This window comes from Tursiops truncatus, chromosome 1, assembly GCF_011762595.2.
Source record: "Tursiops truncatus isolate mTurTru1 chromosome 1, mTurTru1.mat.Y, whole genome shotgun sequence".
Classification (NCBI taxonomy): domain Eukaryota; kingdom Metazoa; phylum Chordata; class Mammalia; order Artiodactyla; family Delphinidae; genus Tursiops; species Tursiops truncatus.
Window position 1 is genome coordinate 171727473 of NC_047034.1, and position 26916 is coordinate 171754388.

The 26916-nt window shown below is 36.6% G+C and overlaps 1 protein-coding gene across 4 annotated transcripts in view; it reads right to left on the minus strand.

Moving 5' to 3' along the window:
• Positions 1 to 26916, minus strand: part of SPEN (spen family transcriptional repressor) — a 93826-nt gene that overhangs the window by 48229 nt on the left and 18681 nt on the right. For 3 of the 4 annotated variants that reach the window (XM_019918858.3, XM_019918857.3, XM_019918856.3), the window contains exons 2-3: positions 9085 to 9405; positions 5502 to 5978 (exon numbers count right to left, since the gene is read on the minus strand). In XM_019918858.3, coding sequence (XP_019774417.1) covers positions 5502 to 5978; positions 9085 to 9284 — 677 coding nt within the window. In that variant the 5' untranslated portion in view covers positions 9285 to 9405. The remainder of the gene's footprint in view (positions 1 to 5501; positions 5979 to 9084; positions 9406 to 26916) is intronic. The other variant, XM_019918860.3, reaches the window with a different exon arrangement.

Genomic DNA, 26916 nt, shown 5'->3' on the forward strand with positions numbered 1-26916 from the left:
CCACTTCCTGTCTCCAAGCTTCTTCCTTATATATTCCAACTTATGAACCCAGGCCCTGGGCAGTGAAAGCATGGAGTCCTAACCACTGGACCAACAGGGAACTCCCTACATACAGTTTTTAAATCAACTTATTTCAATTCTTAAAATCTACTTAAGAAGAAAGCTTGCTCTAAAATTCTGATTTTTTCAAACAGGTAAACTAAGCACAATTTAAGGCCACAGGGCTTACTGAAAGCCACAGAGACAAGAGACAATGAGATGTCACCCACTACAGTTATTTTCATGTAGTTTTTCTGTGCTTACTCCTACTACATTTATTTTAAGCGTTTCCAACTAAATGCCTATTTCTGTGATTAGAAAGAATGAAAGTCTGTAGTTACTTGACATATTCTTCTTTAGACAAACCAAAAGGATTCAGAGGAACAAAAAGAAAAAGGCTGACAAGACACCTCCAAAATTTTTAAGGGGGCAGAAGATGGGGTTGCCTTTGATAAAACTGTAAAGATGCACCTAGCCATAGACGCCCAGGTTAATTTAATTACATGTTAACTCTTAATTAGACATATGTAGATTTTGTTTTGGATTAGCCACAGCCAATGTTTAATCCAAACTGGCTCTATTTTTGGGACTCCATACAACCAGCTATTTTATTTCATAAATTTGGTGCAAAAAATAAGCAATATATGTTAAACAAATAGATGGCTGAATATAAACTCAAAAGTTAACTTTAGGACTTCCCAGACGATCCAGTGGTTAAGACTCCGCACTTCCAATGTAGTGGGCGCAGGTTCGACCCCTGGTCGGGGAGCTAAGATGCCACATAACTCACAGCAGGGCCCCCCCCTCCAAAAAAAAGTTAACTTTATCTAAACTGAACGAAGATTTAGGGAAGTAATCTACTGAGGCGGAAGGGATAAAATAAGAAAAGGTTTTGGATTATCCAAATCTCAACTCCCTCCCATTACTTTTTCATCCATTTCCCCTCATTCATTCTGTAAACCTTTACAGGATATAGAATCAAGGGCTAACTGCAGCTCCAAAGGAGCCAGGACCCCTTTTCAGCAATCTGGTGAAGTCTATGGACTCCTTTTCAGAATAATGTTTCTAAATGCATAAAATAAAATAAATAGGAATTAAATGGAAACAAATTATACTGACAGTTATTAAAATGTTTTAAATTTTTGTGATATAGTAATGTGTTTATTAACATTAAATAACAATACCTAACACTGAGTTTAATAACTATTTCCCAGTCATGATTAATATAAGCCCAATTTTGAGATCTCTGCAACTATAATAATCATAAATTACCTGTGTATTTATACTGAGAACAAAGTCAGTCATACTGCTAATCTACTGTTTTTTTGTTGGCTACTTTCATATAATGGGAGGCAATGCTTAATTCACTTTCAGGTTAGTGAAAAGATGTAATTTTTTCCCCTGCATCTAAATTCAGGGACCAAAAAAATAATAATAATAAAATTTAAAAAGGGAATTCCATGGCAGTCCAGTGGTTAGGACTCCGCACTCTCACTGCTGAGGGTCTGCGTTCAATACCTGGTCAGGGAACTAAGATCCCACCACAAGCTGCGCAGCACAGCCGGAAAAAAAAAAGGTTCAGGGACCCTGAGCCAGCCTAATCATCTTTGGCTGTGATCAAAGTAAACAACGGAGGGCTTCCCTGGTGGCGCAGTGGTTGAGAGTCCGCCTGCCGATGCAGGGGACACGGGTTTGTGCCCTGGTCCGGGAAGATCCAACATGCCGCGGAGCGGCTGGGCCCGTGAGCCATGGCCGCTGAGCCAGCGCTCCTCAACAGGAGAGGCCACAACAGAGAGAGGCCCGTGTACCGCAAAAAAAAAAAAAAAAAAAAGTAAACAATGGAGAAACAAATCTCAATTAAAATTACTTTAAGATAGTAGGAAAGGATATTATGAACTAATTTAATTTCAATAAATTCTTCAACTCCTGTAGCCTGAATTAAAACAAATTCTTAACAACATGATAGAAAAAAAGAACTGATAGGGAACTACAGAAATAAAATACGTTCAACTTCAATCAAGGACTTAAAATAAATGCTTCTGTGGAATTTATGTATTTAAATTTTTATGTTGAAAAGCAAAGGGACTCCCTAAATGACCAAGGCAGAGAAAGAAAACAGACATACAGCAGCACAGGGCTGCACACAGGAAAGTGTGTAACATTAAGCCCCCCTCCTCCCCCGAACTTCTCACCAGCTAAATACTGTGAATAGTCTGGCAGAAACACTAAGTGTATCATTTATAAGGACTTCACAACTAGACTCTCATCAATCCCACATTTAGTCATTTGAAATGCACTGCTAGGAATCTGTTCACCAAAGCTGTAACAATTAAGGGGGATGGAGGATGATTAATTTCCCAGTCATACAGACAGAATAGAAACTTGTTTTTATAGATAAAACAAGCTATATTTTGTCTACTATTACATGTTGCTTTTAAACATTTTTAAGGACTTGGAATGTCACCATTTCACAATCAAGTTTTAGAGATTACAAAAAAGAACTTAGTTCTTCCAAAGGGCATTAAACATTCTGAGTTGACATAACACCTCAAAATAGTACATTCTAAAATCAATATAATTATAGAGGAAAAGAGGACATCTGATGAAAGGGGGGATGAACCCAGGGATAATGGATATACTCTGAATACCAAAGGATTTTATTTCTCTGTACTTGCTTCAATCACAATATAATGACCAAATCTTTTAACTATTTACATCAATTTTTCTTTTACCTTCCTATTAGCTAAGAATTGTATCTAAGTATTTCAACTATTTGAACACATACTCAGAGAAGGGCAATAAAAACACTTGGTTGGCTCTGCAATGTGCACAAAGGAAGACCTGGCCCTGTTCTTACAGGATGACACCAAAAGGCCCATCATTTGGTCATATCTTCAAAAAAAATTGATGCTGTTTTTCATAAATCAACATAATCTGATTCTTAATACAATGTCCCTTCCGCTCTTCCCAAGTTAGGCACTCTCATTGTCCAAGTTTGTCTTCTCCGAAATACTGGAAGAGTCTCCTAACTGGAATCTCTGTCTTTCCTATTCTAAGTCCCCAGATGCCTTCCTAAAGCAGATCTCAACAAGATATTTCCCTTCTCAATCCTTCAACGGCTCATCTCTGCATAAAGAAAAAAACCCAAAAACATTACCGTGGTTAAGTCATACTAAATTATTTGCTGTTCTCAAAACATTCTTCCACCCACTCGTATCTCTTCAAGTTGTTCCTTCTGCTCACAATGTTCCCTGTCTAGCCTAAAATTCGTCTCTTCTTGTTGAAGAGAAGAATACATATCCTTCACAGCCCTAAATCATAAAAACTGCCAGCCCTAAGTATGGATCAGGCAGCTGACAGAAGAGAAAATATCCTCTACGGTTGTAATTTAGTCCCCATGTAGATTTTCCAAGCTCATCCTGCCTTTGTGGCAGTTATCTTTCTAAATGTAAATATTCAGAAGTATATAACTGTTTCTTTTGATTATGTAAACAGGGAATTATCTCCATCAAATTCATCAGATCACCTCTGGGTTCAAGCTTCTGAGCCCACAATGCCAAGGGCCAGATCTCAAACCACTGTAACTCCCACCAAAGTACAATGCCATCCTGAAAGCCGTGAATTATGTTTCACCTCTAACTTCTACACTTCCACAGTTGGTTGACTTCTCAAAAAGGTTTGATCCAGTGGAATGCAGTGCCATTCCTTTAATGAGGTAGGTTTGGGGAAAATGACTAAAAACTTGAGTAACTTAGACAATTCTACGTAGAAGAAAGTGAATCATGACAAGATTTTATAATCAGTTTATAGAATTCAAATGAATACTGTCAATCATTTAACTCAATAATATACCAAATGAAATCAAAAGTTAAGGGTTTTACCCATGTCACAGAGCTGCAAAGCTGAAGCCAGAAACTAACTCTCCTGACTTCCTAAACTAAGTGCTTGTTTCATTATAATATGCTACATCTTCTAGAATGTTTGAATTATATCTAGATAGACAGAGATATAAAATGTTTCCATTTATTATTTTGAATTTGAAAATTTAGGAGGCCTAAAAGGAGCCATTTATCAATTCCATGATCATTTACTTTCCTTAAATTAATTCTAAACAGGCAATACTAAAGGAAAAATAATCTGGGCATTTTTAATCAGGTTGAAGAATCTGTATCTTGCAAATTTAAAACACACACCACCTGGGACTTCCCTGGTGATCCAGTGGTTAAGAATCGGCCTTGCAATGCAGGGGATGATGGTTGGATCCCTGGTCGGGGAACTAGGATCCCACATGCCTCAGGGCAACTAAGCCCTCACATGCCCCAGCTACTGAGCCTGCGCGCTCTGGAGTCCTCGCAACACAACTAGAGAGAAGCCAGCACGCCGCAACGAAAGATCCCACGTGCCGAAACTATGACCCGACGCAGACAAAAAATAATAAATAAATAAATAATATACACACCACCTAAATTTAAAACTAGAATATCTGAGATTAACAGACTGAATAACAATCACTAGAAACGGGAAATACTCAAAGGACTACCAACATGTGAAGTACTGAACAGCAGTAATAATTACAGCTAGCAGTTATTAAAGGCTGTATTTATTTAACATATATGGGTATCAAGCTAAGCACTTTACATATTTCTTCATTTTAATATTCAAAATAACTTTCTGAAGCATGTTTCTTATAAAAGATGAGAAAGCTGAGTCCTAGAGAGCTTAAGTAACTTGTCCAAAGATTGTAAAAGTAGTATACTGTCTACCTTGATCTATTATTTTTCAAAACCCATATACCTAACTTCTAAGCTGTTTCTTGTTAAGATTATTTTCAATTTATTATTTTCATCTTTGGAATAAAACTCCTTTGTAAAAAAAATTCCCAACTAATGAAATGAGCTTACTCAGCCTTAGTGAACAGCAAAGTTACAACCTGAATTTAAAGAAAGCTTTCCTACTTGAGCTTATAAATTGACTACCATCTTGATGTTAAAATTAGTTAAAATATACATAAGTTAATTTATACATTGATAATAAGTATGTCAACAATATATTTCACCAATACATCTTTACCCAAACAGCGCTTTTACAAATTTTCAACCAAATAATAGAAATAGTATTATATACCTAAGAAATTAAGAACTTTTAAAAGTTCATTACGTGGCACAAGATTTGTTTCATACAAGTAACGTTACTACTTTTCTTCCTTTTTGGCAATTTTAATGTTGAGCAACTGGAGAATGAAACAGTATTTGCAAATCATCATTTAGCTTTAAGTACTTGGGAGAATGGTTAATTCAATGGCCACAATGCTAATCAAAGTTTCTTCATTCATTATATACATGATCCAAGATTACTTTCTTTTAAAAATATTACTATACTAAAAATCAGTACCACTGAAAGTAGCATATTTGTAACAATTTATTCAACAGCTCATCTGTTACAACAAAAGGCTGTTAACCTACCTGTCACTGCTGGTACTACTGCTGCTGCTGATTGAATCACTACTGGAGGATCTACTCCTAGAGCCGCTGCCGCTAGGGGACCTTGCGGGTCTAGACGCTTGGCTAGCCAGCCTCTGAGGAGACTGATTTCTAGACTGGGATGAATGTGGTGAGCGACTCCTGCTGTGCTGGTAATTCCGCTCTGGCCTTCTGCCTCGTACCTCCCGGGTAATATCATCCCTGTAGATATCCCTGTGTACCACACTGGGCAGTGTAAACTGCTCCCGAGCCCTAGGTTCGTATCGGGGATCATGAGCATCAAAACGGTTTGGACTTCGACTCCGAGAAGTATAATAGAGCCCATGTTGTAAAGTCCGCTCGCGAGGATCTCTATAGTAATCCTGATCGTAATGTCTTGTCCGATCAAATCCTCCCGTCCCCCGTTCATGGTGTCCATAGGCACTATGTTCATAAGCACGCTCCCTGTTATCTGAAGCCCTGCATTTAGGAGGGGGGGAAAAATATTTAATCAATCAGAAAGGGGAAAGCAAAACTAAAAGCAAGTCATGCAAACATTCACTTGAGCATTGTCTTTGTCTTTGCAACTGGTCATTTTCTAAACAGCATTAACCTACTTAGTAAGCAAACACTAATAAGCTTAACATTTTACTTGACTCCAAAACTTATTTTCACAGCTGAGAAATCACTGTTGTAACTGTATATTGGACTTTCATGACTAGTGTTCTGCAAGTCAGTTGTTCTTTTTATTAGGGATTTTCTGGCTTATAAACAGAAATATACATATGTCATCTCCTTTTTATTTTAAATTTAATGGAACAAGAAGAGACTTTCATTTTAATATGAAAGTTTTATATACTTTCATCTGATTAAAATATATACCAAACTTTATTTACTTTGCAAGTGTATTTCAGGCAAAATTTCCATGATAGATTTCTCACACAGACATGAAAGCCCCATTGCAATGCATGCCCATGTCCCAGAAATAGGAGGGCATTTTCAAAGAAGTACAGAAAAAAATGTTAAGTGTAACTTTTTCTTATTAACTTTCAACTTCTTGGGTAATTATAAAAATTACTAAATTATGTAAATTGTTGTGCCCAAACAATCACATTTAATAAAAAAATGGAATTTTAAAAAGAAAATCAAACCAAAAAACCACTTGGGATATAAAAATATTGGGCTGCCACATGCTATTCTATGATGAACTTAACTAATTAAAGAATAATGGTTATTTTATCTTCTTGTGCTATCAAATTCCACATAATTTTTAAAATGCCTATTCCATGATTCAATGTGTTAATGTATTACTTAATGGTTACAGGAAATATATTCTCTTAGGGTTCAGCTATATTCAAATTGCCTCTGATGAAATAAGTCAACTTGGGAAACCGTTAAGATACGCTAACAACTGCTGTTAGCAATGGTTTAACTTTAAAAAATCTTCCTGTAGGGCATGAATACTTGTCAATCGAAGAGTACAAAAACTGTTGCATGTACAATTACACACATGCAATTACGTATTAATATTAAAAACCGATTCCAATCCTACAAAGAAATCTTAAGTTCTCTACTTAAGAGAGTTCCTAAAAGACAATTTCACTTGAATCTCAAACATGAGGTTGAGTCTCTTCTCAACCTCACCTTTGGGTCTATCTTCTATCAAAAGTGATTAAGGAATTATGAAAGACATAGAAGAATTAGAATCTCTCCAATAAGGAATATGTGGCAAAATCTTACAACTAATACTATGTCCCCAATACGTGCTTAGATTCCAAATCTCTCCACTAACCTTCATTTTCACCCACCATTTCACTTAGCAACCATACCTTCTCCTAGGCTGTTTTTTCTTTTTACTGCTATTATTAAAAGCAACTGGCATGGCAAAAATTCAGTATTATCTTTCCTACTTAAATATATTAAATGACTTTCTCCTTTTTTATTCACTATTTCTGGAATTTGAATAGATATTTCAACTTCTAACAAACAAGAGGTGTTCCTTTGAGACAAGAGAAAATTTCATAAATAATTCCATTAGTACCCTATCAAATGTTAATCAGTAAGAGCTGTTATTAATGATATAACAGAAGCAACAGGCAATAGTTCTAGGAGAATTACTGCTACAGCTGATATTTTATAAATATGCAAAGTTCTTAACCATTAGGAAGATATAGAAGGCAGGCACAAGAGCTAGCAGAGCTGAAATCTAATAGCTATTCTTTGATTCATCTATTAGTACTAAATGATTCTAGAGTTAGTGGGAAAAAAAGAAAGTTTGACTTGGGTTAGGAGAGGGGCTAATATACACAGGTCAGGACATACCAACCTTTTCCAAGTGTGGAAACACGACCTATAATCCCAATTAAATCTAGGGAGAGAATTGTGAACATAACTTCCCCAATTTTGGCCCCTCTTATGGGGGTAATCCACCTTCTTAATGGGTAAGGGTGTCAAATGATATTTAGATGAACCACAAGGAAAAAAAAAATCTTAATGACCAGACAAAATAATTCCACTGGAAGCAAGCAGTCCCAGACAAACTGTAACTCTCAAACCCCCAGACTTCTTTCTTGAGATAGCAGAAAATTATAAATTGATCCACATTCACAAAAATGTCCAGCCCTAAGTATGAATCAGGCAGCTGACAGAAGAGGAAATATCCTCTACAATTCCACCAAATGAGGAAGGCACAGTTGCTCGCCAACAGTTCACCTTTGTAGCCATCCAGCACAGTCAATTTTGATTGCTGTATCCACAACTGATCGTCACCATATGTTCAAAGCTAAAGTACCTTTAATTGGACAGCAACTTGCTTAAGAAACAAGATAGTAATCCTCTTCTCCTGGGCTAATGGAATCTTGACTGCACGACATCCCATACATTCCAGCAAACAGAAAAGAATGGCTATATTCCAGGATTTAGGAACGTCCATCATCTCAATTTTTCCCCATTCCATCAAGGAGTATAATTCCAACATGGAAACTGTGTAGATCCAAAATGGAAAAATGAAGCACTGCCTTCACTCTTCTTCATCCAAGTACACATTTCCAGGTTAAAGTATTGTTTGTAGAATCCAAGAGGTTGAATCATATGGTCTGCTAGGTTTTTTGGTGACAATCCAATTCTTTTGTACACTTTGTGTAGTGAAAACTGAGAAGCAGATATCAAATTCTAAAAGAATCTGTAGGCTCTAATATTCCAGAAATATTCCATATAGTACAACCACAAAATCTGTAGCCAAGTAGCTCCATCAGGTAGAAGGGATATATCCAAGGAAAGACTTAACATTATCCAAGAGAAGGAATAATTAATTCTAGAAGACAGGTAACTCCAAAAATGATGCTGCAATATAAAATCTTCCACCACTTTATATCTCAGGAGTAGATATCCAACCAGCTGCAGGAAATATCCTCTACGATTCCATAAGATACCAGCCACTGGGATAGAAATCACTTCCGTTTCCAACCCAAAATAGGAAACATTGAGAATGCCCAAAACTTTAAATCCATCTGGGGCCCCTAAATACGAGTTTCTGTTTCACCATATCAAATACAAAATACCTGCCTACAGAAACCTTGGAACTTACCCATCAAGTCTCCGCTCATAACGTCCTTCTCGTGCATGAAGTGATGGTGGGGGGCCATAAGCAGGCCCTCCACCACCTCCTCTGAACCCAGAAACCTCTCTACTACGAGATGCTATGGAAACTGTATCATCCAATCCCCGAGCAGCGCTCGGAATGGTGCCTGGTTCATTATAATCCGTGCGTAGGTCTCTATCTCCCATTTTGTTGACTGAGTTGTGAGCCTTCTGTGCACTTTTGATGTCCACAAAATCCACAAAGGCAGCCACTCCTCCTTCAGAACCCCTCTTGGGGAGAATTTTGACACTTTCCACGCGGCCATATCTGAAAAAAAATAAAGTCAACGTTATTGTTGCATAGTAATAATTTTCCAAAAATAGTTTTAAAAACTGTTTGTTATTTTTAAACAATTTACATTATGCATGTATGGGGGAGGGGTTGCAAGTTAATTTAAAATGGCTTTTAAACTCACATTTTTCTTTTTTGAGGCAAATATTTACAAACATTTTTACCACATTATTTTATTGCTCTAACTTTTTAAATATAGTATTTACTATAAACTGCCTTTTACCTTCCTGGAACACTTAGCTGAAATGACTCTCAGAAGTTTTTAGGCATTTTTACATTCTAAAAAAGGATATTATACCTAAGATAATCAAAGTAACTTACCAATCTTAAGAGATTTTCATTAAAGTAAAAACTGTAGCTAAAAATGGCTATTTTACAGATCTCATTTTAATTTAATTCATTAAGTGAAAATGATCTTAGTGAAAAAATGAGATGACTTCAAACACTCCTTACTGGAAGGCAAAATAAATTCAAATATTTTGTGCATTTGCAAGTGTGTCTAGTTTTTAATGTAATCTTTTGCCATTTAGTTCTCTTTTCCAGGGGATTAAAAGAAAAAGTGTTAAAATTTATAATTTATGTATAATTGTTATTTATATAAATTAATAAATCAGAAAATCTTTTGACAGACTCTTATGTATACTTATAATTTGGCATTTTAGAAAGAAGGGCACAGCACTTTTAAATATAGCACTCTTACATGCTGACAATCCAAGATCATAATTTTTTTCTTTTTTTTAAAATTTATGGCTGCATTGGGTCTTCGCTGTTGTGCACAGCCTTTCTCTAGTTGTGGTGAATGGAGGCTACTATTTGTTGCAGTGCATGGGCTTCTCATTGTAGTGGCTTCTCTTGCTCTGGAGCACAAGCTCTAGGCACACAGGCTTCAGTAGTTGTGGCACACAGGCTCAGTAGTTGTGGCACACGGGCTTAGTTGCTCCGCGGCATGTGGGATCTTCCCGGACCAGGGCTCGAACCCGTGCCCCCTGCATGGGCAGGCGGATTCTTAACCACTGTGCCACCAGGGAAGTCCCCAATATCATAATTTTACACTTCCCCTGAAGAAGCTGACAACATTATCAGAAAGCCGAACTTTCCTTTTACATCCTCCAGTATGATTTAAGTTATTACCTCTCAGAAGGGAAACATAATCCTAAAATGCAGTTTCATCAGGCCACTGAACTAGATGTAACGAAATTACTTGGCGTAAATTAACTGATGAAAGGATCTCTTAAATTCGGGGGGAAAAATAGAAACTGAAATAGTTCTTTCCATACAAACATTAAAAAAAATACTTTCCAATGTATCTGACAAAGGACTTGTATCTAGAATATAAGAACTCTTACAACTCAACCCATTTTTTAAAAATAGGGAAGATGGGCTTCCCTGGTGGCTCAGTGGTTAATAATCTGCCGGCCAATGCAGGGGGCACGGGTTCGAGCCCTGATCTGGGAAGATCCCACATGCCTCGGAGCGGCAGCTGCTGAGTCTGCGCTCTGGAACTTGTGAGCCACAAGTACTGAGACCCACGTGCCTAGAGCCCGTGCTCCGTGACAGGAGAATCAACCGCAATAAGAAGCCTGTGCACCGCAGCAAAGAGTGGCCCGCGCTCGCCACAGCTGAAGAAAGCCCACGCGCAGCAGCGAGGACCCAACATAGATAGATAGATAGATAGATAGATAGGTAGATAGACAGATAGATAGATTTGTAAAAAAAATAAAAATAAAAAATAGGGAAAACACTTCACCAAAGAAGAAATACAGGTGGCAGATAAGCACAGAAAGAGATGCTCAAAATCAGTAGGCATAGGGAAATACAAATCAAAACCACAATAAAATACCACTTCACACCCACTAGGATTGCTATTAGAAAAGAGAACAGAACAGAACAAAACACGTATTGGCAAGGATATGGAGAAATTTGAAACTTCTGCATAGCTGGTGGAACTGTAAAATGGCGCAGCCACTGTGGAAAGTGGCATTTTTCTCCAAAAGTTAAGCACAGAATTACCATATGACCCAGCAATTCCATTCCTAGGTATATACCCAAGAGAACTGAAAACTGGGGCTCAAAAAGATACATTACACGGATGTTCACCGCATCATTATTCACAAAAACCAAAAGATGGAAACAACCCGACTGTCCATCAATGGATGAATGGATAAACAAAATGTGGCACATACAAACAATGGAATATTATATTAAAACATAAAAAGAAATGAAGTTTCGATACACACTACAACATGCATAAACCCTGAAAACATCATACTAAATGAAATAAGCCAGACACAAAAGGACAATTAGTTTATGATTCCACTTACATGAAGAATCTGGAATAGACAAATTCATGGAGACAGAAAGTAGAACAGAAGTTAACAGGGACTGGGGAGACACAGAGTTTTTGTGTGGGATGAAAAAAATTCTAGAAATAGATAGTGCCGATGGTTACATAACATTGTGAATGCACTTTTTTTTTGGCCACGCCAAGCAGCTTGTAGGATCTTAGTTCCCCGACCAGGGATCAAACCTGGGCCCCGGCAGTGAAAGCGCCGAGTTCTAACCGCTGGACTGCCAGAGAAGTCCCTGTGAATGCACTTAATGCCACTGAATTGTACACTTAAAAATGGTTAAGATAATAAATTTTGTACATTTTAACACACACACACAACTTATCACTAAGCCCAAGACTACATAGGTTTTTCTATTAGAAAGAAGAAAAAAAGAGGGAAGCATCAGCCAATTCCCCATCAAAAAAGTCAGTTAGCCGAAGTGTAAACAGGGAAAACAAATATTTAAGCTTAAATTCTTAATAACAAAGAGCTAAATGCAATACTGAAAAGAAGAACCAAATACTTAATGCATAGATTATGCATGCAGAACAAAGTCAAATGGCCCTCTGTCTTCAGAAGGGTGGGCTCACGGTTTCCATAATTTTTACATAAGGAGAGTACACTCTGGAAACAAAATACGAATTTATCTCCAAATTTAACATAAGAGAACTTTATCAGGTATTACATTACTCTTCTATACTAAAAAAAAAAAACCTGTTAACTCTTCACAGCCATGAGAACTCAGCTGGTAAATGGAAATGTGATGTCCTGATTTTATCTACTCTTTCCAAAACAACACAGTTCCTATAGTATTCAAGTATTCCTTAAGTATTCAAACGAAACATTTACTGACATCTACTAATTAAAAAAGAAAAAAGAGCAAAAATAATAAAACCACAGTTAAATAGTATTTCTTTTTTTTAAACATAGAGCCTTAGTTACAGGTTTTCAGAGAACCTATGGAATAGTCTCCAGTAATATGCACAAAATATTTTCTTAAATTACATAGTCAAAGGTTGTAGTAATAAGTTAACTCATTTGTAATCTTTAAAGAATCAAGAAAACCTTTTTTTTTTAAAATAAGAACATAAAATTAAGAAAGTGTGCTTGATTGCTACAAGCTGCAGTATATAACAATCTAATGGGTTTGTCTTCAAAAACACAATCAAAAAACAACATTAAATTGGTTTCTGTTTGGTCAAAAATATTAACCATCAAAAAATATTAAACTGATCAACATACACTATAATTCTTCTACGTTTTTAAGAGAGAATTTTAAAATAACCCAAAACAATGCCAGATTTGCTGAGATGTTTGGTCTTTCAACATGTGACTATTTATACAGTCAAATTTATAGTCCTTAGCATCTCCTTGAAGAATATAATTGCAGTGTATTAATGGCCTCACATTTTACATTTGAGAGCATCATGATATACTCTAATGTTTTTCCTCCACTATGAGAAAAGAGTAGGGTTCTAATCCTGAATCAATTATTTTTAATTTTATGGTTCTTAACAGGCACTGTTGTAGGCACTTGATGCATATCAAGGAATAAAACAAAGATCCCTAGTCTCATGGAATTGATTTATTTACAATTTTCAGCTCCTTGATATGTGAAAAGATTCCTCCTATTCTAAACTTTTCCTCAACTCTACAAGAAACTTACTTTGTTAATTTCCAAAGCAACACTAAATACATAAAGCTAAAGATCATTAGTATGCTAAAACCCAATGAATTCTCTCAATACCCTTTCTTTCTAAAAGTTACTACATTTATCTTTTATTAGCTGGTTTATCAATAAGAATGCAATTATTAATTTTAATCCTACCTTTTTTTGCAACTGACCCTACTAATAATAAGCAATAACAAAGAATAGCCACAATTCGTTTTCACACAAGTCCTCCTACTACAGAAAACAATCCTCCCCAAGTCATTCTTGAAACATTTACCTGTTATTCAGGATAGACTTACAGAATTGTAATGAGGAGAATATCTGCCTCTTTGAAGAGGCATGCAATTAACCTAAAACACCCATTCATCTAAAACCCAATACATCGTTTTCCAAAGATTACATATTTTATCAAACTATCAATTCTTTGCGTATTGCCCACTTTTCCACCCTTCCACACCATCATGGCTAAGCTGTTCCTTATTCAAAAGAAAACGATCAATAAGTATGAATAGACAGAAAGCGAAAAGCAAATGAGCATGCTGTAAGGGATAAAAAGGCCTAAGAGATGAGTATTACAGTTTGGTTGGGTGACCTATAATAGTAGAAACAATAAATGTTTATGTTTACTTATTATTATTATTTTTACCACATGCGGGCCTCTCACTGCCGTGGCCCCTCCCGCCGCGGAGCACAGGCTCCGGACGTGCAGGCTCAGCGGCCACGGCCCACGGGCCCAGCCGCTCCGGGATCTTCCCGGACCAAGGCACGAACCCGCGTCCCCTGCATCGCCAGGCGGACTCTCAACCACTGCGCCACCAGGGAAGCTCACTTATTTTTTATATTATGAAAATATTCAAAAGCATTCCTCTTCCAAACTCAGACAGTTGGGTCATAAATATACCCATTACAACCAGCAAATTATCTGCAATAATGCAGTAACATCAACACTTATTTATATAACCCTTTCATAGTAAAAAATTTTTATGAAGGAATTACTAATTTATAAATCAACCACTTGATCCTATATTTAAACCAAAAGACTGGTTTCCCCTCTGTGTTAGACCTTTATTTTATTTTCTATACCAGTGACTACAAATACTTCAAGAATGCCAAAAGGCAGAATTTCCTAGAAACTTAAATAATGCATCATAACAGCATTTAAATTGGAGCTGGACACATTTTTCCTACATAATCACAGATCAAATTTTTAAAATTTTTTATTGTGATAAAATATAACATAAAATTAGCTATTTTAACCATTTTTAAGTGTACAATCCCAATCTTTTCAAATTAATCACGGCTATTTCTTGTCATCAACATAGTAGAGGTAGACATTAAAGCTACCTCATTCACAATTACTGATATCGCCCATACTTCAAACCATTAAATGTAGTAAGTAGCTCAGAATCATATACTCAGATGGCAAAACTCCTGCAATCTGGACATAACCAAGTAAGATAGTAATATTTTTAATATGTCATATGTCTCATTATATCAGTTAAAATAACTTAAAATCCAAAAGAAGAACTTGGTTTAACAATTATCTAGAATGACAAAGATAAATTTAAATTGTTAGCATGACAATGATAAATTACAAGTTAACAGTTTTACTCTATCCAAAGACAATGATCAAAAATTGATATAAACCCAGAAAATAGAAAATATTTGCAAATTATTTATCTGATAGGAGCTCTTACAACTCAACAATGAAAAAAAAATAATGCAATTTAAAAATAGGCAAAGGATATAGACAATTTCTCTAAAAATATATACAAACAGCCAATAGCCAATAAACACACAAAAATTTGCTTAACGATATTAGACTTTAGGAAAATAAAAACCAAAACCACAATGAGATACCACTTCACACAAAATAGGATGGCTAGAATATTGATAAAAACGACAGACAATAACAAGTATAAGGAGAAATCTAAACCCTAATAAATTGCTGGTGAAATCGTAAAATGGTACAGCCACTTTGGAATTCAATTTGGCAGTTCCTCAAAATGTTAAACTTAGAATTACCGTATAAGCCAGCAATTCTACTCCTGGGTATGAACTGAAAAGAGAAGTCCACATAAAAACACATACAGGAATGTTCACAGTATCATTATTCATAATAGCCAAAAAAATGGAAACAAACCAATTGTTCAACTGCTGAGTGGAATTGTTAAAATGTGGTACATGTCCATACAATGGAATGTCATTTGGCAATAAAAAGGAATGAAGTTCTTATACATGCTACAACATGGATGAACCTCGAGAACACTATAAGGGAAAGAAGCCAATCACATATTTTATGATTCCATATATATGTGAAAGGTCCAAAATAGGCAAATACACAGAAATAGAAAATAGATTAGTGGATTCCAGGAGCTGGGGAGAAGGAAGAATGGGGAATGACTGCTAATGGATATGGGGATTTCATTCTGGAGTGATGGAAATGTTCTGAAATTAGTGGTGATGGCTGCATAACTCTGCAAATATACTAAAAACAACTGTACACTTTTCAAAGGAAAAATTTTATGCCATGCGAATTATATCTCATTAAAACTATTATTAAAAGAAAAAAGACAAAAAATAGTACCTGTCACTGTCTTTTATATTTATTTATTTGGCTGCACTGGGTCTTAGTTGTGGCATGCGGGATCTTTAGTTGCAGCATGTGGATCTAGTTCCCTGACCAGGGACTGAACCTGGGGCCCCTGCACTGGGAGCACAGAGCCTTAGCCACTGGACCATCAGGGAAGTCCCTGTCACCGTCTTTTAATACAACAGATTTTACATATCCTTTAGTCACAAGTGTCTGCGTTATCTCAATACAAATCAACTGCCTGCCATGTTTCCTGTAAATGGGCACATTTAAGGAAGACATTTTCTATTTCAAGCATGCCTGCCTGGGAAGATAAGTAACCCATTAGATGACAGCCAAAACCTATCTTCACTTCATAGAGATACAGAATTCTTTCAGGAAATCTACTGTGAAATAAATTTATGTATAAAAGATTTTAAAATTATTCTTAAATAATATATTTCCCTTTAATCACTTTATCTTTGGAGTAAGTACAAATGATTACTAAAGATGAAAAAAACAGACTCAGAATCCCTAAAGCGAGCAAAGCGCAGTCAAACACAGGACCCCTAGCCTCATTTTAGAAAAAGTTAAAATCCTAAAATGTTTCTCTACTTGGAGGAATGGGGGAGAGGTGGGAAAAGAAGGGCGGGGGGAGAATGATTTGTAATATTTTGCTGATTTGTGTTCTCTCTCTGCCAAAAATAAATAAATATATATATATATATATATATATATATATATATATATATAAGTTTGTTGTAGTCTGGGAAAGACTCTCAGCCTGAGATAAAATCCCTATGTCATAAAAGAAAAGACCATATAAATTAAACCGCATAAAAATTACAGCTCCTAAATAGCAAAATACAGTCAAAAAACAAATGGGGAAAAATACTTGCACATGAGAAATAAGTGATTTCCTAAATATAAAAATTCTTCCAAATCAAGGGAGACAGAGGTCCAAACAAAACACAGGCAAAATACCCAAATAGGAAAATTTTTTTTTAATATTTATTTTATTTATTTGGTTGCGTCGTGTCTTAGTTGCAGCAGGCTGGCTCCTTAGTTGTGGCATGCGAACTCTTACTTGAGGCATGCATGTGGGATCTAGTTCCCGGACCAAGGATCGAACCCAGGCCCCCTGCATTGGGAGCACGGAGTCTTAACCACTGCGCTACCAGGGAAGTTCCAGGAAATTCTTTAAAAATACACCCATACACACAAAATGGTAAACAAAACAAACACACTCAAAAAAGCTGCTCAGTTTCCACTCAAAATTTCAAAAATCCAAATTAAAAAAAAAATGCCATGCAACACAAAGACCTAAATTTTAATAATACCTAGATATTAGCTAGAGTCTAAGAAAATAGACACTTTCATAACACCGTCTGCAGGAGTATAAATTAGAGAAACCTCTTAGGAAGACAATTTGATAGACTGTTTAGTAAGCAACACTGCTTATAACAGTTAAAAAAAAAAAAAGAAAGAAAAAAAAAGAAGAAGAAAAAAAAAGGAACGCACCATTCCACTTTCTCTATGAATTTGACTGCTCCAGGAAGATAATGTAAGTAGACTCATACAGTATTTGTCCTTTTGTAACAGCCTTATTTCACTTAGCATAAAGTCTTCAAGGTTCATCCATGTTGAAGCATGTGTCAGAATTTCCTCTCCTAACATAATACTGTAAATCAACAATACTTCAATTTTAAAAAGAAGAATTTCCTTCCTTTCTAAGGCTGAATAATACTCCGTGATACGTATTTTGTTGTCACACATTCTGTTTATCCTTCCATGGGTCATGAACACTTAGATTGCTTCTATCTTTTGGCTATTGTAAATGCTTCTATGAACATAATACATTACTTTTTTAAGATGAGAAACGATTTATTGACTCTAATTAGAAAAGGTTTAAGAAAACTTGAAGACTGAAGATAAGCTTAATTCAACCAACAAAACTATAGTCAGCTGTTTATCAAATCCATGGTTAGTGCCTAGATTCCTGTACATGAAAACTTGATGACTACAACTCTTGGGGAAAGGCAATGTTTTTTGTTTTTTGTTTTTTTTTTGTGGTATGCGGGCCTCTCACTATTGTGGCCTCTCCCATTGCGGAGCACAGGCTCCGGACGCGCAGGCTCATCGGCCATGGCTCACGGGCCCAGCCAGGCCCAGCTGCTCCGTGGCATGTGGGATCTTCCTCGACCGGGGCACGAACCTGCGTCCCCTGCATCGGCAGGCGGACTCCCAACCACTGCGCCACCAGGGAAGCCCGGCAATGTTTTCAGTAAAGCTTTGAATGACAAAATTCTTCAGAACTATTAACGGCACCATTACTTCAGTGAAAAAAATACGTATATGCATTATTTTGCACCAATCTAATGGTGCAAAATAACTATTTACTAACTAAAATTAATTGTTAACAAAAAGAGAGTGCGCAACTGATATGTAAACCTCTGAAAGATTATCCAATTATAAGGAGAAAACAATCCCAAAGATTCTATGATATTTAGACGTTACTGGCTACATAAAATAGGAAGCCTGAATCTTTTAGACAATCTTAGAAAGAATTCATAAGGTACTTCTTCAGAGAATAGGAGGGAGGAGTTTACACTCTAAAAGTCAAAATACATAGTGCAGGGGACTTCTCTGGCAGTCCAGCAGTTAAGACTCTACATTCCCAATGCAGAGGGCCTGAGTTCGATCCCTGGTCAGGGAACTAGATCCTGCATGCCGCAACTAAAAGATCCCACATGCCGCAACTAAAGATCCCACACGCCGCAAAATCCCACGTGCCATAAGACCAGGTGTAGCCAAATAAATATTAAAATATATATATATATATATATATATACACACACACACACATACACACACACAATGCAGGAATACAGACAATGATGGTGGCCACTAAGTTAACTTTTGGACATTTCTTCTCACAATAATTAATGAACAACTTCATAAATGTGTCTGATTTACATAGTACTGAGAAAAACTCAAGTACAATTGTAAAGAGAATGCAAATGACCATGATTAACCATTTCTTAAAGTAATGGCAGTAAATAAAACAGTTAGATGAAGAAAAAAAGGAGCAAGGCAAGTTGATCAAAAGGGGAAGGCTGGAGAAAACAAAGTTGAAGTAGCAGAAGCCAAGAAACTAACAAAAATCCACATCAAGAGTCCGGGGTGTAAATACAAAGGACTCTTTGAAAATGTGCTTCCTACCTGGCTTAATAGGACTATTACAGTACAACTGCTGAGAAGGAAATTAACTTCTAACCTATGGCTTACTTCTTAGTAAAATAACAGTTTAAAAAAAGACTTTCAGAAATTTATAAATTCCCTCTAATATTTCACTTGATTAGACTTCTATCCTTATTTCACAATATATGGTTACTTAGAACAGAATCAGGACAAATGTGATCTTTTTGTAATATACATAAATTCCATATTCTTTTTATCACCACTGCATTTCTGTAAATCTTTAAAGACTACCAATACTTCCAGATTAAGGAAATGGGTCTTCTTTATCACTCTTTAATCTTAAAAGGTCTTTGGGTTTTTCTACTCACTTCCAATGGTTTATAAACGTTTAAATAATCATGCTTCCCAATAAAAACTCTGCATGAAATTAAGCCTATTAAATTAAGAAATAAGTCACCAGTCTCTATGCCAATCATTCTTGAAACCTGTTAAATATGCAAACTTCTCCAGTCAACACTTTAGTCATTAATTATAATCTCTAGAACTAAAAAGCTTTTCTTTACAAGCAAAACCTTTATACAAATTTCCAATAAGATCAACACAAAGGAAATCAAATGTCATAACCTTGTGAGACCCCAAGCTGTGACTAAAGTTCCCTTTATACATCTACTTTTAGAGCGGCACAGCAAACTTGCTGAAAAGGAATAATATGTGTCAAAAACCACCGTGGAAAGGGCTACTTCATAAAAAAAAAAAAAAACACAGAAAGGTATAAGTGACAAGAAAAACTACAGTATATCATTATACACCTTAGATTAGTATAACAAAGCACAGACACCATTTTTTTAAATTAACTGCAATATAATTTTGCAGTTAATTTAATAAATAAAACTATTTGAAACGTTACAAATGCCACTTAAGTCTGAACCCAAGAAAGCCTATTTTTGATTGATGAGCATAGCTGGTTAGGAGATGATTTATCTGAAAGGAACTGGTACACCAATGTTTTGTATGATGGCTACACAGTATTTCTAGATATTAAGCTCTTTTATAATCCAACTAATCATCAAAATATACTTTTTAAAAATCTTCACAGCATTCCAGTGACCTTTATACACTATGGAGAATGGCTAGAATAAGATTTTCTTTTCTTTTTTTTTGCATGAGAGAGCTTTTAATATTATACTTATTCATCTCTCACTTTAGATTTTCAGTTATCAATGGAAACACCATTTGTATCAAAAGCTGACACAGGAGAGTCACGTATAGATTTTCACTGACCCCATAGAGATGTTACATGTCCCATTTTACACCTTGTTTTGTCATTTAATATTTTTCCATGCCAATAAAGACCCTTTGCCAGTTCTAACACGGTGTGCCCTAGAACAAGATTTTCTAAACTAAAAAGACCTTAGAAATCTTTTTTTTTTTTTTTTTTTGGCTGCATTGGGTCTTTGTTGCTGTGCGCGGGTTTTCTCTAGTTGCAGTGAGCGGAAGCTACTCTTCATTGAGGTGCTCAGGCTTCTCATTGCGGTGGCTTCTCTTGTTGCGAAGCTCTAGGCACATGGGTTTCAGTAGCTGCAGCACGGGGGCTCAGCAGTTGCAGCACGTGGGCCCTAGAGTACAGGCTCAGTAGTTGTGGTGCACGAGCTTAGCTGCTCTGCGGCATGTGGGATCTTCCCAGACCAGGTATCAAACCCGTGTCCCCTGCACTGGCAGGCGGATTCTTAACCACTGCACCACCAGGGAAGTCCCCTTATAAATCTTATAATCCGACCCATTCAATTCATGGGAGAAAATAAATGTACCTACTTTATATAATAAATGTGTTACTGGGAACTTCCCTGGTAGTCCAGTGGGTAAAACTCTGCGCTCCCAATGCAGGGACCCCATGTTCAATCCCTCATCAGGGAACTAGATTCCACATGCATGCCACAACTAAAGAGTTTGCATGCTGCAACTAAGAGTCCACATGCTGCAAAAAAGATCCCACGTGCCACAACGAAGATCCCGAGTGCAACAATGAAGATCCAGCACAGCCAAAATAAGTATTTAAATAAATAAACAAATAAATGTTTTACTGAAGAGTTAAGGTGTCTTATTTTGTTTTTGGTTTTGGTTTTTTTGGCCGCGCCGCACAACTTGCAGGATCTTAGCTCCCCGACCAGGGAGTGAACCTGGGCCTTAGGAAGTGAGAGCACAGAGTCCCAACCACCGGACTGCCAGGGAATTCCCTGTCTTTTTTATATACAGCATCACATACTAACTGAATTTTAGATACTCTCTATAAATTGAGATTTTTGCAAATCTTGTTTTCTTTGATTAAGGCTGAACCCCCTCACATAAGAGAAATTAATATCTACTATGGCATTTAATTCTAACATTGGATGTGCTTGAAATTCATTTCATTGAAAGAATTCAAGCTGACTAAAAGGAACAACCTTAAAAAATCTAAGGATTCCATGATTTCTACGATAAAACTGAGGCGGGGTGGGGGTGGGGGGCCGGTGGATGAAAAAACAGAAAAAAATTCCCACAAGAAAAACAGCAGTTCTAATCCTATAAGTTTACAATGAGGAAAAAGAGGAGGGGAAAAATAAAGCTATTCACAGGACACTATCTTTGTTTTGTTTACTAGTCTTAAAGTTTTTCAGTGATTCTTAACTTTTTAACCTCAACCTTTTTATGTCAAAGCTAAAGTTAAGTACTTAAATATACTGCTAGCATTCTATTCTTAACATAATGGTTTGCCTAAACCAATATTTCTTACACTTTTTTCCACGGACTGCTTTGACAGCCAGTGAAACCTATAAACCCTTTCTTGGACTATTATTAAATTAATCAAGTAAAATGCGCGAATTACAAAGAAACCAATTATATTGAAATACAATTATCAACTTTTGAACATGCAGGAAATACAGAGGACAAAAGGTGATGTTAATGTACACCACAGGACAGGCATGTAATCAGCAAAACACACACTGAGAAACTCTACAACTTGGCTTCCAACAAATTAAGTTGTAAGCAGAGAGAGAGATTAAAACCTATGGATTAAAAAAGGTTGAAACAGTCCCATGTCCATCAGTAAGTAAATAAACTGTGGTATCCTGACTGTGGTGGTGGTGATTACAAGGATGCCTACATTTCTCAAAATTCAACAAACTCAACACTTGAAATAGGTACATTTTACTGTATGCAAATTATACCTCAATAAAATTTTTAAAATATATCTTATGTACCTTATTTAGAGACTGAGTGAAAAAAAAAAGATTCTTAAAACAATTACAAATTCAAGTACTGGCTGGATATTTGAAAATACTGACTGGGTATTTGAAATAAGGATATACCACAGTATTGCTGAACATCTTTAAACAGTTCTTATCTTCTAGAGAGAAACACTGAAATACTTGTGGATTAAATAAGATGTCTGGGATCTACTTCAAAATAATACCAACTATACACATTGTAGGGCTTGTGCAAAGGAATAAGATTTTGATTCATTAAGGAACTCTTTGGACAGGGGTGAAGAGTAGTGTAGAGCAGAAAAAAAAAGGTGATGCAGCCACTATGGAAAGCAGTATGGAGGTGCCTCAAAAAGTTAAAAATAGAATTACCATATGACACAGCAATTCCACTTCTGGGTATATAACCAAGGAAACGGAAGACACCAATTTGAAAAGATATGCATCTCCATGTTCATTGCAGCATTTTATTTACCAAAGCCAAGATACAGAAACAACCTGTGTCCAGGGATTGATGGATGGATAAAGAACATGTGGCATATGTGGAGTGCGCACATGTGCGCGCGCACACACACACACACACACACGGACGTACATACAATGGAATACTATTCAGCCGTAAAAAAGAAGGAAATCTTGCCATTTGCAACAACATGGATAAACCTTGAGGGCATTATTCTAAGTGAAATAAGTTAGAGAAAGACAAATACCATAAGATCTCACTTATATGTGGAATCTTAAAAAAAAAAAAGTCATTGATACAGAAAACAGATTGGTGGTTGGGGGTTGGGGTGATGGGTGGAATGAAAGGGCTCAAAAGATAAAAACTTCCAATTATAAAATGAATAAGTCATGGGGATATAATGTACAGCACAGTGACTACAGTTAATATTGTATTGCATATGTGAAAGTTCCTAAGAGAGTAAATCTTGAAAGTACTTTAAGAGAGTAAATCTTGAAAGTACTTATCACAAGAAAAAAAACGTTTTTTGTAACTATGTATGGTGAGGAATGTTAAGTAAGACTCACTGTGGTGATCATTTTGCAATATATACAAATATCAGATCATTATGTTGTACACCTGAAACCAATATAATGTTATATGACAGTTATACTTCAGTTAAGAATTAAATTAATTAAAACTTATTAATTTAAAATTAGTATTAAAAATTTTAAGTTAAACAAAAAAAGAAATAAGGTTGAGGTCAATAAGCCTGGGGGGAAGTGGGGCGAGGGCAAGATTTTGCTGAGATACCACACAAAGTGAGTGACTGACGCCCAAATAAATGGAGCAATGATGATACCTAAAAAACAAACTTCCTTCTTACTAGCCCCTCTTCTGAATGACTCAGCATATAATACAGCTCATACTGATCCTGTGATTAACCTCATGTCATAAAGTCAGTGGTGGAAGTAGAACCAATACTAAAATTTTAAAAGTGGGGTAGCTCTAAATCTGCTTACAAATGGTACCAGAGGCAGGTAATTCATTCATCCACAAGTTGCCTCCTATGAGAAAAAACTGAAGACAAAAACATGCAAGTCATTTCCAGCCCCACCTTCCTTTTCTTGCCTTGCCTTCCACCTCCCCCACAATGTTGGTTTCCAACGAGAAAAGCCAAGAGGGAGGTGATTTGACGCAGAGGCAGCAGGGGTGAGGTGCCCAGAGGTGGCAGGCAGAGGTGGGGGAGGCAGAGTGGTTGGCCTATTAGTTACACTAAGAACACACTGGGCAACTAAGTAAATATATTGAGAATAATAAGTTTCTCACTGTCTGAGAAGGGATTTATAAACATGGAAATGGGGAGGTTACAAAGAATCCTCATGTATTGAAACATGTGTGAACATAGTTTCAAAATATATTATATAGAGATACATGTATTATATATACATGTAAACATATATACATGTGTACACACACAATACATATCCTCTTAGCTCTGCAGCAATGGGTAAACTGTGCACCCAGATCTTGGGTTTCTAAATACCATCCCTCCCTAAAAGGAACCAGAGTCTCTTGGAGAATGGCTGATTACAGGACTGGGAAAGGGAAAATACAAGATGAGCCTTTGTTGTTGCCAGAAATAAAGAAATGCTTAAAAGAGTAGTGGCGAGATATCAAAAGGACACAGTAGCCAGTTTGAAGGAGCTCCCACTGGTCAAATCTAGAATGATTTGGGTATCAAAATAAGCAAGTCCTGAATTAAAACCCATTGAAAAAAATGGAAATCATATATATGCGTGTGTGTATATATATTTCCAAATATAATTATGGAAAATTCTTACCTACAGAATAAATGTATAAGAAATCACAGTAATAGATGCTCATTTGGCAACAATCACAGCAGTATATAATACAGTCAAGAGTTATCAATGGGAGACTACCCTGGGGGTCCAGTGGTTAAGAGCCTGCCTTCCAATGCAGGGGATGTGGGTTTGATCCCTGGTCGGGGAACTAAGATCCCACATGCCACAGGGCAACTAAGCCCGCGCGCCACAACTACTGAGCCCATGCACCAAAACTAGAGAGAGAAGCCCGCATGCTGCAACAAAAGATTCCGCATGCCGCAACTAAGACACGATGCAGCCAAAAATAAATAAATGAATAAATAAATATTTTCACAAAAAGTTATCAATAGCTGCTAAGACTACTGGGTTTAGGGTTGATGATGGAAAAGACTATCAGTGTAATACTGGAATATCTCCCCATAAAATGCTAATCAAATAAAGGGGGAAAAATGGTGAAGACACTAACTTTATTAGGTGATCAAAGTTAACATCACCAGTGGTGGGATGGATCCAATACTGTCTCCATATTCTGAAAAAGCACAGAATCATTTCTCTGGTATTCCTGCCAAGATTGCAAGACCTGATCTGGTCATGAGGTAATACTGGACAGACCTGGGTAGAGGGTCAGCCTGCAGAATGAAAGAATTATGCTCTTGGGCTTCCCTGGTGGCTCAGTGGTTAAGAATCTGCCTGCCAATGCAGGGCACACGGGTTCGAGCCCTGGTCTGGGAAGATCCCACATGCCGCGGAGCAACTAAGCCCGTGTGCCACAACTACTGAACCTGTGCTCTAGAGCCCGCGAGCCACAGCTACTGAGCCCGCATACCTAGAGTCCGTGCTCCGCAACAAGAGAAGCCACCGCAATGAGAAGCCCGCACACCGCAAAGAAGGGTAGCCCCCACTTGCCACAACTAGAGAAAGTCCGCACGCAGCAATGAAGACCCAACGCAGTCAAAAATAAATTAATTAATTAAAAATTGAAGACCCAACGTAGTCAAAAATAAATTAATTAATTAAAAATAAAAAAAGAATTGTGCTCTTTAAGACTATCAGGCACATGAGAATTTGGGTAAGAAACTGTTCCAGACGAACAACACGTACCGGCTAGGATCCTGGACCAAAAAGGAAAGAGGGACATTGTTGGGATGGCTGGCATCATTTGAATGAGGTCTATGGATTGAGTAATAGTGCTATACCAATGTTGATTTCCTTGCCGAAAATACTGTATGGTGCAATGCAGTTTTGGGGAGATATACACTGGAGAATTTAAGGATGTCATGCCAGGAAAAGACAAGAGAAGGTAATGGAGCAAATGTGGCAAAATGCTAACAACTGAGGAATTTGTGTGAAGGGAATGTGGGAATTCTCTGCACTTTTCCTGAACTATTTCAAAATAAATTTTAAATGAAAAACAACAAACACACACATAGGAAGGCGAGAAGTGGATCTGCGTGTATGGATAGGCCTTCATTCCTGTGTATCAAATGCCATATTTTCAAAGAGGCCTTCCTCGTCACTCCCACCCGCATTTACTCTCCATCCCCTCCTCTGCTTTATTTTTCCTCATAAGGCAGAATACGTCATGGTTGATGGTCATTGGGGTTGAACAATGGGTACATGAGATTTACTTACTATTCTTCTACTTTTGTGTATGTTCAAAATTCTCCAAGGTAAAGTTTAAAAGTATATCTATAACACAGATTGATCATACAGTAATATATATATGCATCTTTATTGATGCATTAAATATAAGTATTTAGCAGCAGGTCTAACAGCTATTGTCATTTCTAAGTTGTGATGAGCATAAATGAAATATCTGCAACAACTGTAATGTAAAATACGAAAATACATCTGATTGGCGTTGGTGGTGAAATCATCACAGGTACTACTAATACTACCAGGTTGGTACTACACCACAATATAGTTATAATTGATGGAAATGCTAAATTCTGATTAAGAAGTTAGTGAAAATAAAGACATACTATTTTCCTATCCAAATTTAAGTACCTCCTCCTAAATTCTGGTCTAAATAGTAATAGTTTTCATTCTAACATCCTTTTGATATAATAAAGCGATAAACTTTTAAAATCTTTTTTCTTTTTATCCGAGGTTACTTAAATAATCTTAAGTGGGGAATATCCTGGCAATCCAGTAGTTAGGGTTCCTTGCTTCCATTGCAGG